The 18,969-nt window shown below is 48.0% G+C and overlaps 1 protein-coding gene across 1 annotated transcript; it reads left to right on the forward strand.

Annotated features, from left to right (window-relative positions):
- Positions 1–5,300: 5,300 nt before the first annotated feature.
- UMOD (uromodulin) lies at positions 5,301–18,476 on the forward strand (the record flags this gene model as incomplete). The annotated part of the gene is made up of 10 exons (XM_081256040.1): positions 5,301–5,394; positions 6,565–7,341; positions 7,438–7,545; positions 8,675–8,883; positions 9,834–9,982; positions 12,354–12,599; positions 15,124–15,286; positions 15,848–15,929; positions 17,076–17,117; positions 18,181–18,476. 10 exons carry the CDS (start codon positions 5,301–5,303, stop codon positions 18,240–18,242), a joined length of 1,932 nt encoding a protein of 643 aa, XP_081112166.1. The 3' UTR covers positions 18,243–18,476.
- Between the last annotated feature and the right edge of the window lie 493 nt (positions 18,477–18,969).

Below are 18,969 nucleotides of genomic sequence, written 5' to 3' on the forward strand. Positions count from 1 at the left end.
CATTTTAGCACAGTAAGAAAGAGATTCAACTCCAAATCTGTCCCCAGTCTTTCACATCTCAAAAATGACCCACTCTCTTAAGCAGCCATATCCTGGGCTAACCCTCAAGGTCCCTCTTTCCTTTTATTACCATAAAAGTAACTCTACCCAAACACATGACTCCACCCACTGCCCTCCATCTCCACCCACCAGTCTCAGCCACAGAAGTCTTCTAACTGGTCCCTCTACCGCCACTCTGCACCTCCATGCCCCACACACATACACAAAATCCATATTCCTTAAAGCTGCTAAAGTGATCTTTTAAAAAACCATAGCCGTGAGCGCTCGCAGTACTACCTTGTTTTTCTAGCTTCTAGTGGCTGCCTGCATTCATGGTTCCTTCTTCAAAGAACTCTGACCTTTTGTTTCCATCCTCACTGCTCCTACTTCCTCTAATTCTTCTTGCATCTCTCTCCTAAGTGCCACTGAGATAGCACTGGGCTTGCCCAGATAACCTCATCTCAAGATACTCAACTTAATCATACCCACAAAGTCCTTTTTGCCATGTAAGCTAACATTCACAGGTTCTGGGGATTAGGACGTAGACATATTAGGAGGTCATTCAGACTCACGCCGCTGGTTTGTGACATTCATTTCAGTCAGGTGATAATAAACCTTCTCTTGGGAAAAGGAGGGCATAATATTTTAGGGACCAAGGTCTGCACAAACCATCTGGGCCTCTCCACACTCTACCCGTCATGTAACACAAAGGCTGATTGTGCTTTATCAGGCCTCCGGAGCCGGTGTCCCTGTCTCTCTTCCCCCAGACCTGGCCTGTCCACATCCAGACCAAGCAGGGAACACAGCCTGGGGCCCTGGAACTCACCTGAACCAGTTGCCCCGACAGGGGCAGGTATTAGTATGCAGGACACGATTCGAGGCTCACATGCTTCAGTCTTAAAGCCACGTGGCTGCCAGTGGCTTTAAGAAGGAGGGGTCCACGGGGACTGCTAGAACTAAACCACATGGAACAGAGCCTCTGACTGGCCACAAGCCAGAAAACGGGTGTGCTACCTGCAGGTCCCCCAGATGCAACTGGGACCTTAGGAAGTAGGGGCTCAGATTGCGGTAAACAGAATAGGTAGGTGGTGCAGGTGATGACCCTCTGTTGGGAGGTCATCAGAGCATACAGGGAGAGAAAGGCCTTTTGCAGAAAGATATTGTCTCCATCATGACAGGAGAGGGGATGTGGGAGATGAGTCCAGAGGCAGGTAGATGGAGAAGATGTAGGAGGCATGGCTTAGTTACTCCAATGAAGTATGCCATGATGTCATTAAGTGTGTGGGACTGGGGAGAGGGTAGGAAGAAGAAAGAGTGGGAAAATAGCCAATTAGAGAAATATCACAAGATGATCCAGCTGTGTTGAGTGAGGATGATGCTTATTGTTTTAAAATGTAGGTTTGATTATAATTCAGGTATGGCAAGGCCAACAGAGGAGGAGATAACTGTCATCCAAAAGACAGTTTATTATACTCACAGATCCCAAGAGGAAGATACACACCACGCCATGGGTGGGGCACACAGGGAAGTGCCAAGGTTGGTCAGGAGGCAGAGAAAGCAAAGGGAACATTTAGCTATAATTTGAAACTGTAGCCTTCATTGTGGTTTCCATAGGAAGGAACAGAAGAGGCAAGGTAAGCAGGTTTAGGATTGGCTAGTTTGAATAGTTTCAGCAGGCTCTGGGACTTGGGAGTTGTCCCTAGTTGTCTGGTATCTGGCCCTGGGGTGATTAAGGCAGGGAAAATGTGGCCCTGAGTGTGAGCCTGAGAGAGGAGGGGTTGGGGGATGGGCTCTGGACTGGCAGTTGTGCACATGGAAGTCATGCTCTCAGGAATATGATATTCCTAGAGATGGCAAGGATATATATCGTGAGATATTCCTTGCTATCTCTAGGCATTAGTTTACCTTCAGTGGGATAGTCCCTCCAGAGTCAGCAAAGTCTCAAGGTGTAAAAGCATCAAATACAGAAACTAGAATAATGCGGTTATTAGACTTATGAATAGTCTCCAGCCCAAACTCCCCATTTTCCTGCCCAGGATCTCTGCCCAGACAACTCCAAGAGCCACCTGGAGCTCCATCTTTAATCCTTTAGAGACACCCAAACTCGGATTTTGACAGAGCCTCATGTGCACCAACCAGAAATGATATTCACCATCCAGGATGGAGAAAAAGAATATTAAGAACTTTTAGTTTCTTCTTAAGCTATAGAAGAGAGAGGGAAAAAAGACATATTCTTATAGGGGGAAAAAAAAAAGAAAAGGATACAAACAGCCAGTTCAGAAAAGAATAATAGTAAACAAATGAAAAGATAATTACGTCCCTTTTCATCGAAGAATTGCCGAAGTAAATAACAATGAGATATTTCTCACTTTTCGACAAAGATGAAAGCTAATGCTCAGGGTTGGTGAGTACTGTGGTGGGATTGTAAACGAATTTTTAAAGATCTCTCTGGGGTGTTTTTTGGGAAGAGTTATCAAAATTCTTAAAACTGTGCCACCTCTTTGACCCAGTAATTTCACACCTATGAAATTCCCCTGAGGAGGTGAGTGTGACACTGCCGATGGTCACCCAACCACTAAACCAGGTGGAAGAAGAAAGCCCTGAAAAAGTAAGTGCCATGGGTCATTGTCATCTTTCCTGCGCAGCCTGAGTTCACACACATCTGATTTTTCTCAGTATGGGATTTCCGTCGACAAGGAATTAGGTCAGGAGACATGGGGTTGAACCCAGCCAGGCTCTGTCATTTTCTACCCCGTGACTGTACATCAGCAAAGCAGCACTTGCAGTGACTTCCACAGATGGTATCATTGCTACATGCCTTTACTTGCATCATCTCCCTTAATCACCGTAACAACTCTAGGAGATGGGTATTGTCATTTTATAGATGACGAAAATGACCTCAAGAAGGAAAGAAATGAGCCTACTGGCACACAGCAATGGCTGATGAGGATCCAGATGGACTGACTCCAAAGTTAGTTTGTTCAATCACAAAGTTATCCACCTCCCAAGGGACCTTCCTTCATGGGAATTCAGATTTCTTGGTTCATAAAGTGAGTCTGGTCCAACGATGTCTGAGTTATCTTCTGGCTCTGACCTTCAGCCATTCTCAGCTCCTTTCCTTTTCCTATCTGGACCCCAGGGGAGCTGGCTTAGCCCATGAGGATGGAGTGTGCTTTGGAACCCGAGTGACCACAGGTACATGTCCCAGTATGGACAATGAACACCCTTTTCTCCTGGAGCAGCCTGGCTTCAGATTCTGACCTCTGCCTGGCTCCACCTCGTCCTTTTCAATGACCAAGAAAAAGCCCAGTAACTTGGCACTGTTTTCCCAGTTAATTTCTAACTAAGGAATCTCTTGATCCCAAAAGGTGCCAAACAGAGGGCTTGTAACTGTGGGCACAAGTGTGACCCCCAATGTCAATCATTTGGGGTCTCCACCAATTAGGAAAAAGAATAACAACCACCTCACAGCCTAGGAAAGGAAAACACTGTGCCAAAGGGAGAAAATATTCCACCCCCGGGAAAACAATCAAGAAATAGAACCAGAGAATAACTGGAGGAGAGAGTGCCAGTGGGGGGCAGATGTGTGTGTGTGTATATATATATATATATATATATATATATATATAGGAGGCACACACTTGTAAACGGATTAATTCTACCTTTCTGGCTTCAGGTAAGGCTATCTGCAGCTCTCACTTCTCCTAGCCACTTCTCCCCATCTGGTCTTCTGCTGATTTCCATTCTGTTTGAGGGAGGGGGGAGCAGAAATGAAGAGATTGGACACTTGGGTCAGACCTAGGTTGAGTCATCACTCTGCTGACCATTGGCTTCCTGAGCTTTGGTAAGTCAATCCCCTGCTCTTTCAGCCTGTGCTTCCCTAACAACAATTTTTTCATTCATTCAATTCATATTAGTGAAGTGGCTACTATGTACCAGGCAGTGGGGTATACAGCAGTGAACAAGAGTATCTGCTCTGAGCCTGCTTTGCACATATCATCTCAGTTAATCCCTGGACCACAGTATGCAGTCGGTTATTAGCCAAACTATAGGTCACAACCTATTAGTGGATCATGAAATCATTTGTGGATTACATTCAGAATTTTATTTTAATTAAATACAATAGAATATGTCATCAAAGAATGCACACCATAATGGTAAGAATTGTTTTATAAAATATTCATTTCGTGTGTGCATGTGTGTGTGTGTGTGTGTGTGTGTACAAGCAGCTGTACTGGGTCATGGCATAAACTAATTTTCTTATAGCAGATCATTGTCTCAAAGGCTTGCAAAACACTTTTCTAGGACACAGGTTCTTTGATGACAGGGGACTTCTTCACAGTGAGGCTGATGCATTGTAGTCACTCAATTTGTGCAAGCACTGATCTCTATTTCATAGATGAGGAAACTAAGTCTTAGCGAACTGAAATACATTGCCCAGTGTTACACTATGAGTTTACCAATCATAGTGATTGGTAAAATAGGGATTTGAATCCTGGTTGCAGGCTCCAGGTCCCACATATTTAACCACCATGCTACGTTATTTTGCTGCTGTAAAAATTGGGGTAATAGTAGATTACTTTGCCAGGTGGGTGAAATAATAAGTGAGCACTCTGGAAACATTAAAATACATTACGAAGGTTAATCACCTCTCAAGTTGCTTATCTCAAGCCACTTCTTTACAATATGTGAGTTGCATGAAGTCAGGGACTTTGTCTGTCACCTTGGTGCATAGCTCCCTGTTTGGCACATAGTTAACTACTCAATAAATGTTTGTTGAATGAATAAACATATCTGGGCAAGTTCAGAGTTTCCCATCAGGGGATCAGGAGTTGGCTGTTAAAACCCAAAGCTGCCTCCAGTAAGATGGTGAGTCCAGAACACTCCCCCATCTTGCTGGTTCCTGCTCCAGATGAGAGATTCAGTTCTTCCAAATGCGCTGAAACTGGGGAAGCTGATGCTGGGATGTGAGTGGGAGTTAAGAGTAGGGCCATAGAGGGGAAAACGCCACCAAAGCAAGGGCCACAACAATACACACTTTTTGTGGTTCACATAAATGGCATCTCCTGGACTTACGCAGTGCACAACCAAAGTACTCCTCCCAACCGTGGGGCTGGGAGTTAGATCATGTGTTTATCCCATCCGTCTCTGTTCACAGGACTTCAGGTGTCAAGGACAAGTTGGAAACCCCAAGAGGCCAGCTTTTCCTTGTCTTTGGGAAAGTCTCCGCAGACCAGAAGTAGCTGTGAAGAGCAGAAACGATGAAGTGGCTCTTCTCTTCGACCTTAACATGGATGGTAGTGGTGGTGACCTCTTGGGTCGTCATAGCTGCAGCCTCTGATACCTCGGCAGCGAGTAAGTGCTGTGTGCGTATAGTGAGCAGTGCCCACATTAGCAGAGGCGGTCTCGATCCCTCTCCTATTATGCTTGGGATTTGCACAGTTTTTATTCTAAATTCATTTCTTACTCTATAATGTACATAGGACTCACCCAGGAATTTTACTAAAATGCAGATTCTGATTCAGTAAGTCTGGAGTGGGGCCTGAGACTCTGCATTCTAACAAGCTCCCAGATAATGCTGATGCTGTGGTTCTTGGATCACATATTGAGAGACAAAAGTCTAGAACATCACTAAGGTCCCCTGGCACGTCACTGGAAGGTCAAGAACATATTCAACCACACAGGAGATTTGAACACACCCAGGTGGCTCTCAAATACCTCCCGTTTAACGCTTAAGTGGCCATTCCATTGGGTTGCACATTGCTTCAGCTTTTCCTTGGAGAAGGGAGCTGGCCACCACCTCACAATCTCCAGCTGGGGTACTTTGGGACAGAGAGTAAATACCATCATGTTGTCGTGGTTAAGAGCACACACTCTATGGTCCTGCCACCTTGGCTTGTGTCCTAGCTCTGTTGCTTACCAGTGGAGCAAGTGGCTTAAAACTTCTGAATCTTGTTTCCTCACCTTTAAAATAAGGGCAAATACAAAAGTCATTTCCCAGGGCCATTGGAGCAGATTCAATGAGATAATGAATAGAAAGCGCCTATCCCAGTGTCTGGCATATACTAAGTGCTTAATAAACAACAGCTCACTATCTTTACTGTTATCGGGTTGGCCAGAAGGTTCGTTTGGATTTCTCCATACGATTTTATTACTATTGTCACAGAGGCACAAAGTGTGACTGCCACCGCCAGAGAGAGAGAGGAAGCAGGGAAGGAGATCTGAGCAAAAGGCATAGAATGTACCAAGTCGGGGAAGGGGTGACAGGGTCACCTAAGCCCTACCAAGGTGTCAAGAACTCTGCATTATTCCTCTGGAGGTGGAAAGGTGGACATCTGAAAAGAAGACACAGCTTGAAGGCAATGCTTAGACACCATCAGGGGAGTTTGGTTTCTTTCTTTCGAAGGTGGTCGTCTATGGACTAAGTCTTAAAGAACGTGGGTACCCTAAGGGACACAGGAAGAGTCTCTGGGTGACCAGTGGCCTAGCGGCCTCCACGCTGAGTCTGGTCTCTTCTGTCCGCAGGAAGCTGCTCTGAATGTCACAGCAATGCCACCTGCACGGAGGATGGGGCTGCCACTACGTGCTCCTGCCAGGCGGGCTTCACTGGCGACGGCCTCGAGTGCGAGGACCTGGACGAATGCGCTACTCCCAGGACACACAACTGCTCCGCCCCCAGCAGCTGCGTGAACACGCCAGGTTCCTACACGTGCGTCTGCCCCGAAGGCTTCCGCCTGAGCTCCGAGCTCGGCTGCACAGACGTGGACGAGTGTGCTGAGCCAGGGCTCAGCCACTGCCACACCCTGGCCACCTGCGTCAACAGCGAGGGCAACTACTCGTGCGTGTGCCCCGCAGGCTACTGGGGGGACGGGAGGCGCTGTGAATGCTCCCCGGGCTCCTGCGGGCCTGGCCTGGACTGCGTGCACGAGGGCGACATGCTTGTGTGCGCCGACCCGTGCCAGGCCCACCGCATCCTGGACGAGTACTGGCGCAGCGCCCAGTACGGAGCGGGCTACGCCTGCGACTCCGACGTGGCCGGCTGGTACCGCTTCGTGGGCCAGGGCGGCGTGCGCCTGGCCGAGACCTGCGTGCCTGTCCTGCGCTGCAACACGGCCGCCCCCATGTGGCTCAATGGCACGCACCCGTCGAGCAGCGAGGGCATCGTGAGCCGCAGGGCCTGCGCGCATTGGAGTGGCCACTGCTGCCTGTGGGACACGCTTGTCCAGGTGAAGGCCTGTGCAGGCGGCTACTATGTCTACAACCTGACGGCGCCCCCCGAGTGCCATCTGGCTTACTGCACAGGTGAGTGGGTGACTCCCCGCCACCGCAACCGGGCCGCGTGGGCGCCTCGAGGGACTGGAGCGCATCCTTGTTGATTGTCTGTCTGTAACCCTGCAGACCCCGCTTCCGTGGAGGGGACGTGTGAGGAGTGCAGTGTAGACGAGGACTGCAAATCGGATAATGGCAGATGGCACTGCCAGTGCAAACAGGACTTCAGCATCACTGGTGAGGCCAGTGGGGAGGAGGGGAGGTGCTGAGAAATGTCAGCGACCAGGGGAGGGACACATTCCTGTGTGGGAATTGGGGGCCTGTGGGGATGACCCAGGGAATGCTTTTTATCCAATCTGAGTGGAAAGTCGGTCCGGTAATATCCATTTAATCCAGCAAGAAGCTCTCTGGGCTCCCAGAGCTTGGGGAACAACCTCACCCCCAGCCTTCTTTCTGAGGCCCCCTGCACCACAGTGGATATGCAGGTGGCTGCCACCTGTTGGCCCGAGGCTACCTGAACCATATTCCTGCAGCACAAGAACGCAGGCGTGGCCCGCAGTCTGCTCTTTCTTGGGCTGGGCCCTCCACTGACCAGCTGAGGACCCTGAGCAGGGCCCTGGCCATCTCTAAACCTGTTTCCCCATATATATAATGACTGAAGCAGGCTAGTATTTCCCAAATTCCAGTCCTGATTTTAGTCACATCCTTCTTTTAAGTAAACTTGGGACATTGAAGTTCACTGCTGTGTCTGTCTGTGGGAAGTAACACTTACCCTGTGTAGATGGTAACAGTAAAAATGAATACAATGAAAGAAAGTTATTCAATTTCAGCAGCTGTGTAATACTTCAACTTAAAAAGTCCAACCGTACTTTGTTATGTGCTGCAAATACTTAGCCAGAGGTCTGCGCTCTGTTGTTTCAAAGGAAAATTAGCAAGTGTAGGGCACTGAAAACATTAGCAGCTATTGAGGACTGTCTCCTTGATGCAGAAAGGGTGGAAAGAAATTGCAGTTCACTTATTCGCTTTTTTTGTTTGCTTGTTGTTTTGTTTTGTTTTACTGGGATTCGATGTTATTTAATGCCGGGGCAGTGAACGACCCAAAGATAATACTGTTCTTTGTATACAACCTACTCTTAGGGTAACATGGTCTGGTGGTTGGTCACGTGGATCCATCCAGTGAGCTGGGAATCCAGTCTCATGTCTCCATCTCTCTCAGAAGGGAGACCACAGCGGGAGACCGAAGCGACTCTGAGTACCCCCAGCTGGTGGCCAACCTGGCTAGCTGGGCCTGGGCCCTGGGGATGTGCTGTACCCTGAATTGTGGTCCCAGGCCTCCCTCCAATCCTGCCTTCCCTAATCATTTCAGATCTCTCCCTCGTGGAGCGCAGGCTGGAATGTGGGGTCAATGATATTAAGCTGTCCCTGGGCAAGTGCCAGCTCAAGAACCTGGGCTTTGAGAAGGTCTTCATGTACCTGCAGGACAGCCAGTGCTCGGGCTTCACTGAGAGGGGCGACCGGGACTGGATGTCCGTGGTGACCCCAGCCAGGGATGGGCCCTGTGGGACGGTGATGACGGTACGTTCTGGCCATTGTGGGACAGGGTCAGAGCACTGCCTGGTTCAAGCCTAGCCCTACCACTTGCTAGCTGTGTGAGCTTGGGTGACTTATTTAACCTAGCTGTGCCTCAGCTTCCTCAGCTGTAAAAGGGAGTAATAATAGTACCTACTGCATAGGGTTAAGTGGGTTAAAGGAGTTAATGTGTGTGAAATGATTAGGACAGTGACTGGCACATAGTAAGTGCTCGGTAAATGTTAGCTGCAAATAAGAGGACGATCCATAGTGATAGTTCCCCATTTTACAGATGGGAAAGTTAGGGCCCAGACAGTGCAATGACTATTCTAAGCCAGTAGGTATCAGCGCTGAGTTCAGAAGCAGATCTGTTTGTCTCTGGCCATCCTGGGAGGCAGGGTCTGCATCACTGATGTTTGTAGACCTAGGACCTCAGCTATAGAAGCCTCCTCCAAAGGGACCCAGAGGTAAACACTTGTGTGAGTGGGCTCTGCTTCCTCCCATCTCCCTCATCCCCCAAAAGAAAAAGAAAGAGGACAAAAGAAACAAGGAAAAAATTGTCATTTGCCAGATATGGCTTTTTGAAGTTCCACCATTAATGATGACTTGGTACGTGGTTTTCAGTCTTTGTAGTGTTTGCAAGAGGAAGTGTGGGGTGATGGGAAGAGTCCAGGCTTGTTAGAGCCCCTGTACCAGGGGCAAGTCACTCAGTTCCCATGAACTTCTGTCTCCTTCCAAGAGGCAGGGAGGTGCTTGCCTTGCCTCTTAGGGTCATTGCAGGGCCAGTGCAATGATGCAGTATGAGCATTTAGCTGGGGTGAGGGAAGGGGGCTAGCACATGAGTCGTGCTCACGGAAACTGGGAGGGCAGTTTCAACACCTTTGGCTTTGAATCTTACTCAGATTCTATGCCCCTTTTTCCACCCTCCCTCCCCCCACCTCCCCACCCTAACACAGAGGAATGAAACTCATGCCACATACAGCAACACTCTCTACCTGGCAGATGAGCTCATCATCCGTGACCTCAACATCAAAATCAACTTTGCATGCTCCTATCCGCTGGACATGAAAGTCAGCCTGAAGACCTCCCTGCAGCCAATGGTCAGGTGCGGCCAGAGAGGGTCCCCAACATCCCTGGCCGGCTCTACCCCACAACCCCTTAGGCACCAGGCCCTTAGCTTCCCTGTCAACTGCTGCCCACAAGGAGCTGGGTGGAGGGAGGTGGCTGGGAGGTAGTGTTGGACTCCATAAGGAGCCCCTAAGGAGCCCAGCTAGGAAGTCTGGAGGCTGCCTTCAAACCCCGGCTCCATCACACAGATGGCTCTGGGAAGTGGATGGCCCACTCTGAGTGTCAGTCTTCTCATATGTGAAATGGGTTTGGCAATGCTGGACTGTCTTTCTTAGAAGCACAAACGTGCTCTGCAGTGGTGAAACCAATATTAGGGTCCCTGGCTTATCAGAGGGGTAGGGTGGTTTGACCAGAGGAAAGGAGGGAGAGGTCTCAGTTCAGACCTGCTATGGGACTGGGCAAATTGTACCCCATATCTGGACCTCCGTTTCTTTCTCTGTAAATAGAAGGGGTTTGAATAAAGAGGGGTCTACAATTTATGCTTCTTGGAGTGTGAGGGTCTTTAACGAGGTGATTTAGGGGTGGGAACCAGAAAACTTCCACCCACATTGAGTGCCACATGAGGTTTTATTTTTTTTTCCTATTTTTTTAATTGAAGTATAGTTGATTCACAATGTTGTGTTAATTTCTACATACCGCAAAGGGATTCAGGTATATATATATATATACACACACATTCTTTTTTCATATTCTTTTCCGTTATGGTTTATCATAGGATATGACTACAGTTCCCTGTGCTGTACAGTAGGACCTTGTTGTTTATCCATTCTGTATATAAAGCTTACATCTGCTAAACCCAACCTCCCACTCCATCCCTCCCCAACCCCCTCCCCCTTGGCAACCACAAGTCTGTTCTCTATGTCCGTGAGTCTGTTTCTGTTTCATAGATAGCTTCATTTGTGTCCTATTTTAGATTCCACATATAAGTGATATCATAAGGTATTTGTCCTTCTCTTTCTGACTTACTTCACTTAGGATGATAATCTCTAGTTGCATCCATATTGCTGCAAATGGCATTATTTCAGTCTTTTTTATAGCTGAGTAGTGTTCCTTTGTATATATATGTACCACATCTTCTTTATCAGTTTTATTACTTAAAAAAATAAAAGGATCCTGTTGCTGAATAAACTTGAAAATCTCTGAATAGGCCAATGAAGCTGATACTGGAATAAATAATAGTTGTAATAATAACAAGTGTTTATCGAGAGCTGACCATATGTCAGGCATTGTGCTAAATGCTCTACATGGAACATCCCATTGAAAGCTTAGCACACCCCAGGAGGTGTAAGTATTATTATTATTCCCATTATACAGATATGGAAATTGAAGGTCAAAGAAAGTTTAGTAACTTGTCCAAAGTTGTAGAGGCTAGTAAGTGACAGAGCTGGGATTCAAACCCAGGCCACCAGGCATAGAGTCCCCACTCTACCATGACCTTTTCTTTGAAGCTTGCCCATGGTCACATGTTCCCTGGGCCAACCAGACATGGGGAAGGGCACTGGGCACTGATGAGGGTGCTTGGCTGACTTGAAGGAAGACAGTTACTCATTGTCTGCCTTTGTGTGGAGCATCACCTGGCCAAGCAGTGCCCTGGAGCAATGTGGCCATGTCCCAGGCCTGGTAGGTTCCAGGGAACAAAACATCTGTATGCAGATCTCTCTCTGGCTTGAGCTAGAAATCTCATTCCAGTCTAACCAAGTCCAAACCAATAACCCCATTCTCACCTCTGAAATGGACTTTGACATTACCATTTCTCATGTACCCCATTTCCTCAGGCATCAGTCTTCCAGTGTCCTTTGCAGGATAATCCCATGGAGTCTACATCAGTGTGGCTGTTTTTAATGTGACTTAAAATAACCCATTTTAAAAACCCCAATCTTCTGCTGTAGGTGGAGCCAGAACTCTGACTAAGGCCTGTAGGACTCATAACCCATCTTTTAAAACTGTTCTAGATTAAGACCAAAAAAGGAATCTAGGTGATTCCCTAGAGAAAGTGCTTGCTGCACTTCTTGAATGCAAGGGCCACCAGCTGAGGGGGTGGACATGTTACAGAAAATATGGTCTATGGATCAGAAGCAGCAGCATCACCTGGGATCTCTTTAGAAAAGCAGAACCCTGAGCCCCACCCCAAACCTACAGAACCAGAACCCGCATTTCACCAAGATCCCTAAGTGACCTGTGTGTGCTCATTGTAGTTTGCAGAGCAGTGGTTGGTGGGTTCCAGTCCTATTGCTGGATAAAAATGCAAATAACTGTCAGGAACTGCTTAGGAATGCAGACCAGAAAGGATGACCTATCTGTTGCTATTCTGAGCTCTGGTTCTCTCACCAGCCCCTCTCCTCTTGCAGCGCCCTAAACATCAGCATGGGTGGGACCGGAACGTTCACCGTGTGGATGGCGCTCTTCCAGAGCCCTGCCTACATACAGCCCTACCAAGGCTCCTCCGTGGCCCTGTCCGCCGAGGCCTTTCTCTATGTGGGCACCATGCTGGATGGGGGCGACTTGTCCCGGTTTGCACTGCTGATGACCAACTGCTATGCCACACCCAGCAGCAATGCCACAGACCCCTTGAAGTACTTCATCATCCAGGACAGGTAAGGCCCATGGATGGAATTTGGGAGCAGGGAGGGTCTTTGGACTTGGATGGGTACAAAGTACATTTTTATATTCATTCACCTCTAGCTGAAATTTAGCATTGCCATTCATTATGATATAGGCAAGAAACCACAGAACTATTAGCAGGACATATGAAAACATTTGCACACATCAATACTTTTTCGTTACTATAGTATTCGAATTTCTACTAGATATTATTTGCTGTAATATCAAATCCATGTACTTGTAAATATATATATACATTTATATAATAGATACATAAATATATAATGCATGTATCAAAAGTTTTAATATTTTAAGAACTATGTTTAATTGGTTTTCTTTATAATCTTATGTAATTTAGTTTATGCATTTAAGGCATTATTTTTGAGGAGGAAAGCATGAGCTTCACCAGATGGTGGAGGGGGTCCAGGACTCAGAAAAGGATGAGAAACCTGATGGAGAGGCAGGCCCTGGGCAGAAGCAGGCTGGCACTTGGCTGGGAGGAGTGCAGTGGAGGTATGGTTAGCCAAGGGCCAACTGAAACAGGGGGGACATAGATGGGCTGCTTTTGACCCAAGTGCATTAGAGAACCATGAACCACACTGTGAGAAAGTAGTTCACAGTTTCATTCATAAATTGAACAGATATTTTTGGAAGTTTACATGTGCCAGGCTGTGCGAATAACAATGAATAGAAGGGGCAAAAATCTCTGCCCCCATATAGCTGATATTCTAAGCAGGGAGACCAACAATTAAACAAAAGTGACATCCATGGCATATTAATGATGAAGGGGCTATGGGAAAAAACCTAAGCAGGAAAAGGGGAGGGCATTTGCAATTTTAATAGTGCCATCAGAGAAAGCACTCCCAGGAGACACTGACCTATTTCTGTTTCAGTTCTCTTAGAATCTGCATGGTCAAATCAAGGGGGAAAGTCTCTACTGGGTGCTCATCTGATGCTCACACTTCTGTTATTTACTAATCTCCCTTTGCAACAAAAAGAAAGGAGAGCAGAAGTCTGTTTGGGGCCTTTTACAGCCAACAGTGTCTAAGTAAAATGTAATAGCACTGTTTTACTTTATATTTATTAGTATGGTCATGTTTTATATATGGCAACTAATACTGGTTTGCTATTTGTGGTCACGATCTTCTAAAAAATAGATGTATTTCAGTAAAAAGGTGTGCAGATTTAAAGAAAAATAGTAATAATAATATAATAATGTAAAATAATAATACAAATATTGGGAAACAGGAAAACATTCATGGAGACGGTTTCTGGATAAGGCAAAAAAAGAACTGAAATTTGGAAAATGCTGGCATGACCTCGACTGGGGCATCATGGAGACTGGGGTTCATATCTTGGTTTTGCTATTTCGTAGTTTGAGACACAAGTCAGCTCATCTCTCTGGATATTCATGTTCTCATATGTGAAATAGGCATAAATAAAACCTATCTGTGCAGGGATTTTTTAAGCATTTTTTTTTGTCTGAGTATAAAGGTAGAGCATGTACATTGTGGAAAGCTTGGAAAGTTTTGAAAAAGAAGCATGAAGAAATGCTGGCTGTGGCCCTGTGTTTCTGCCGTGGCATGGGTGGGAGCTGGGCTGAGGACCACCAGTCTGTGAGAGGCTCAGAATATCACGGGGCGTGTAAAGAGGAGACAAGTTGGGGAGACCATGGCAGCTAGAGGAGACACGTAGGTGCCTTGCTTGGGTTGAGTGCCTGGGGCTGCCGAGGGCAGTGCTGGATGCCACTCTCTCTGCCTTTCATGAGGTGGGTCCCCTTAACCTCAGGGCTTTTATTTTGCCAAGCGAAGTCAGATCTGAATCATAGGGGACACAGAGCAGAGTGAACCCCAACCCCAGAAGTTCCTTTCTCGGTTCTCCTGTGCAATCAGCCTTCAGCCCCTTTTCTAAATCCATTTTGAGCAGATCATGTGAAAGAGCAGACAGGGTACCTGATTTGCCTGCTGAGAGTACTGCTCCAGCCCAGCACCCGTGTGAGTCTCCGAACGTGCAGTTTTGAGTTTCTATGCATGTGTTTGGGTGCGTTGTGTATGTGTGTAGATGAGCACACACAGTCCAATTTGGTCAATGGCCCTCAGTGCTCAGACGTTTCCACTGTTAAAATTAACACCAGGCACTAGTGGACAGCCAATAAATGGTAGGTAATGATTCCTGAATGCCATTTCCTGGGAAATCAGGAAGTGCTGACTTTAGGATGGTTGCAACTCTGTACCGATGACATTTTTACTTTAGAATCATATATATGTATCACCTATTGTACGCCACATACTGTAATAAGTACTTTGTAATTTTAACTCATTTACTCGTTGCAACTATCTTATGGTGTGGGCTACAATTATTATTCCTCCTACGTAGATAGGGAAACAGGCTCGGAAAGGTTAAGTAAATGGCCCACGGTCACACAGCTAATAAGTGGTGGAGTGAGATTTAAATCCAGGAAGTCTGGCCCCAGGGTGTTTGTTTAACCAACCATGTTATATGACATAACTTTCCCAGATGTCCACGCACGGAGGACTCAACCATCCAAGTGGAGGAGAATGGGGAGTCCCCTCAGGGCCGCTTTTCTGTCCAGATGTTCCGTTTCGCTGGAAACCATGACCTGGTCTACCTGCACTGTGAAGTGTACCTCTGCGACACCGTGAATGAAAAGTGCAAACCTGTGAGTCACCTCCCCTCCCTCAGCCTGCCGAAGACATTTGGCCACAGGTTCAAAGAAAACATATAAACATGTCTGCCATGTTTCTGTTTTAGTGCAGGGGTAGACAGAGCGATAAGATGAGGCTGCTGTGACCGGGCAGGAGACCTAGGCTGTGGGGAAGTCAGGTGGGGTCAGGGCAGTGCAGCACAACCTCTGGCTTATCTGCAAGCTTGTGTTCTAATAACAGAAACTGACATTTTTAAGCACTGAGTGTGACTTATGTGTGTTAACTTTTTAATACACAGCAGCTCTGGGAGGGAGGTATTTTACCAGTCCCTTTTTCTATATGGGGAGAGAGGTACAGAGGCTCAGTGAGTTTCCTAAGATCATACATCTAACATATGGTAGAGCTGGGACATGAGCCCACGTATACCGATCTCCTAACAACCCCTGCCTCTACCATCCTCAAGTCCCAGCCTGAGGCAAGAAGTTGCTCCTGTGAAGGGTGTAGCCCACTCCCCCTGGCAGGACCACATTCAGTCTCCCTTGTGGAAAGATTTCTTTGTCACCCTCTCCCTGCAGGCCTGCTCCGAGACCAGATTCCGCAGGGGGGGCATCATAGACCAAACCCATGTCCTAGACTTGGGTCCCATCACACGGAAAGGTAAGAGGGACCCTCCCTTCCCCACATTCGTGGTGAGAAATGTTCTCTGGAGATGAGGAGGGGTGACAGAGCCTGGCACTTGGGGTCTTACTGGGGTCTGAAGAACTGGAGCAAGTAAATCCTGCGAGGCGAGGTAGACTATAAGCTGCCTTCCTCTTGCCGGTTCTCATTCACTCATTCATTGCACAGCTGTCTTCTCATGCCTGCCTTGTGCCAGGCCTTGTGCTAGTGGCTAGGGTCTCAGGATGAGCAGCAACAGGTACAAGCCTGGCTCATGTGGCACTTATGGACCAGTAGGGGAGACATCATTCAAATAATCATGTATCTCTGCAGTTGCGATAAGTGCAGTCACGAAAATGGATCAGGAACTCTGAGCTCTTACAGCAGGGGAAGCAGACCTAGTGAGGAGGATTGGGGAAGAGTGGAGCTGAGGTTTGGAAATTGAGAAGGGATTAATTAAGAGGGGTCAGGAGAAGCAGAGGAGAGGGAGGAATCCCAGGGAGAGAGGAGAGCATGGGCAAAGGGCCTGTGGCAGGAGGGAGCCTACCGTGCTAGAGTAACTGGGATAAGGTCAGGCAGGCTGGAAGGAGGAGGGTGAGCTGATGCAGGTTGGGGACCAGACCATGTGAGGCCTTATAGTACTTCTTCTCTTTCTTCTCCTCCTCCTCCCCTCCCCTCCCCCTCCCCTCCCCTCCCCCTCCCCTCCCCCTCCCCTCCCCCTCCCCTCCTTCCCCTCCCCTCCCCTCCCCTTCCCCTCCTCCTCCTCCCCTCCTTCCCCTCCCCTTCCCCTCCCCTTCCCCCTCCTCCTCCCCTCCCCCTCCCCTCCTTCCCCTCCCCTTCCCCTCCCCTTCCCCCTCCTCCCCCTCCCCTTCCCCTCCCCTTCCCCCTCCTCCCCCTCCCTCTCCCCCTCCTCCCCCTCCTCCCCCTTCCCCTCCTTTTAACTGAAATATAATTGACATGTGGTTCTTGCTAAGGTTTTGGGCCTTTCTCTTGAACGTAGCTGGCAGCCCCTGAGGGGTCCAAAGCAGGAGAGTGACGTGATCAGATTGGGGTTTCAAAAAGACCACTCTGGCTGCAAGGAAGAGCAGATGGAAGGGGCTTCACCCAGGCTTCCCCATGCACTGATCCTTCTGTTTCCTCCCACAGGGAGCCAGGCCGCAGTCTCAAGGGCTGCTCCCAGTAGCTCGGGTAAGTTCAGGTCCTCTTTGCACAGGGATTTGCACCAGAACTTTCCTCTGGGGCTTTTATCTGTGGGCCCAGGGTATGCTGGAGTACCTGGCCTGCTTGAGCTGAGCTCTGAAGAGGTGACGGCACTTACGGAAAGTCTTGGACCTGGGGCTGCACACATAGCCACGCTGTCCCACAGCAGCGCACGTGGATGCAGGCAGGCACAGACAGGTGCACAAGAACAGACATCACCCAGACATTCACACACACACACACACACACGAGGTCACGTGCACATATTCACATTCACACACAAAGGTGCACGACAGCTGCAGCTGCATATGTGCATATCTGTATATACAGACATATACTCACTTGTTACACACCTGTACACAGTGAACAAGCACACATTCTAGATCTGAACCTTGGGCACTTCCTGAAACTTCAAGGCTCATCTCTGACACCTTTTTCAGGATGCTTAGTGCCGGGATGAACACAGCAGAAAACCAAGAAACGCTGTTTTTCTGCTTCTCTGCTCCTCTGACCACAAAGGCCGGGGACCGGCAGCATTTTCATGGCCCTTGATTTTTATGGGCACTGAACTGACTGAAAATCTGGACGAAAAGTGAATCCGTGTAGCTCTTGTCCTGCTTGGCTCCAGGCACCTAGATCCGAGCAGGTTGTTACACCAGCCTAGTGTTTGACCTGAGCTAGTTCATCCCAGTATCAGTGAGCTCAGAGCTGGAGAGCCAAGGTATCCCCAAGAGGCTTGCCCTTTGTGAATATCCCACAAGGTCACCAAGGTTGAGTAAGTTGGTCCCTGCACAAGAGTGCCCTTTTGAGGGGATACCAAGGCTAGTGCCTGCGGAAAGCCTGCCTTTTTCAGATTGGCCCACCTGGGAGGGCACCTTTATCTAATTGGTTTTCAGGGCAGATAAAGAGGAAGCTTCCTTTTTCTAACTGATCAGCCTAGAGAGGGTGTCCTTTCCTATTGGTCAGTTTAGAGGAAGCAGTTCATGTTAGTTTTGCACATAAAATGTGCACATCAGTGCTAGCAGCAGCCCTGTGATCACTTTCCTTTCAGGGCTCCTGAAGGTCTGGCTGCCTCTGCTCCTGTCGGCCACCTTGACCCTGATGTCTCAGTGATCAGTGGCTGGAAACCCTGTGCTCTGTGGCTACCGACTCACTTCCTACTGACTGGTGAGGCGATGCAGGCTAGCACTCTACCCACAGAGAAAGGAGCCCACATTTCAGTCACTCTGCTCCTGTTTTCTCCCCTTTAATCCTTGCTACCAAAAAACAGCCTGTGTCTTTAAATGCTGCCTTCTCTCAAAATGGGACTTGTGATATGTCTGCACATGAGGCCCCTATCTCCTTAAATAGTGTTGCAAAATAATAATTTTGAAAAGCTCAGTCTGTGAGTCATTTATTCACTCAATAAGTATTTATTGGGCCCCTGCTCTATGTAGGCACTGTCCGTGGTGCTACGGATCCGATGATGAGAAAAACCAGACTCCATCCCTGCCGTCATGGACTTCGTGGTCTGGTCACTGAGACTGGGTTCAACTCTAGTTCTGTGGACTTAAATAAAATACACAATGTCTCTGAGCTTCATCCATCTATCTATCCGTTCAGTCAGTCAGTCAAGAAATATTTGCTGATCACTTACTATGCGCCAGGCACTGTGCTAGCTGCTGGGGATACAGCAGAGAAAAATCTCTGCCCTCCTGGAGCTTAAGGTTTGGCAGGGGAAAAAGAACTTGAACAAGTAATGATAAGTGTGTCAGGCATTGCAGAAATGGAGGGTATAACAGGGGGCTGCTGCTTCTGCATAATGGGGAGAATAATGATACTCTCACAAGGTTCATTCAGT

This window comes from Mesoplodon bidens, assembly GCF_964165515.1.
Source record: "Mesoplodon bidens genome assembly, chromosome: 15".
In the NCBI taxonomy this organism is placed as follows: Eukaryota; Metazoa; Chordata; class Mammalia; order Artiodactyla; family Ziphiidae; genus Mesoplodon; species Mesoplodon bidens.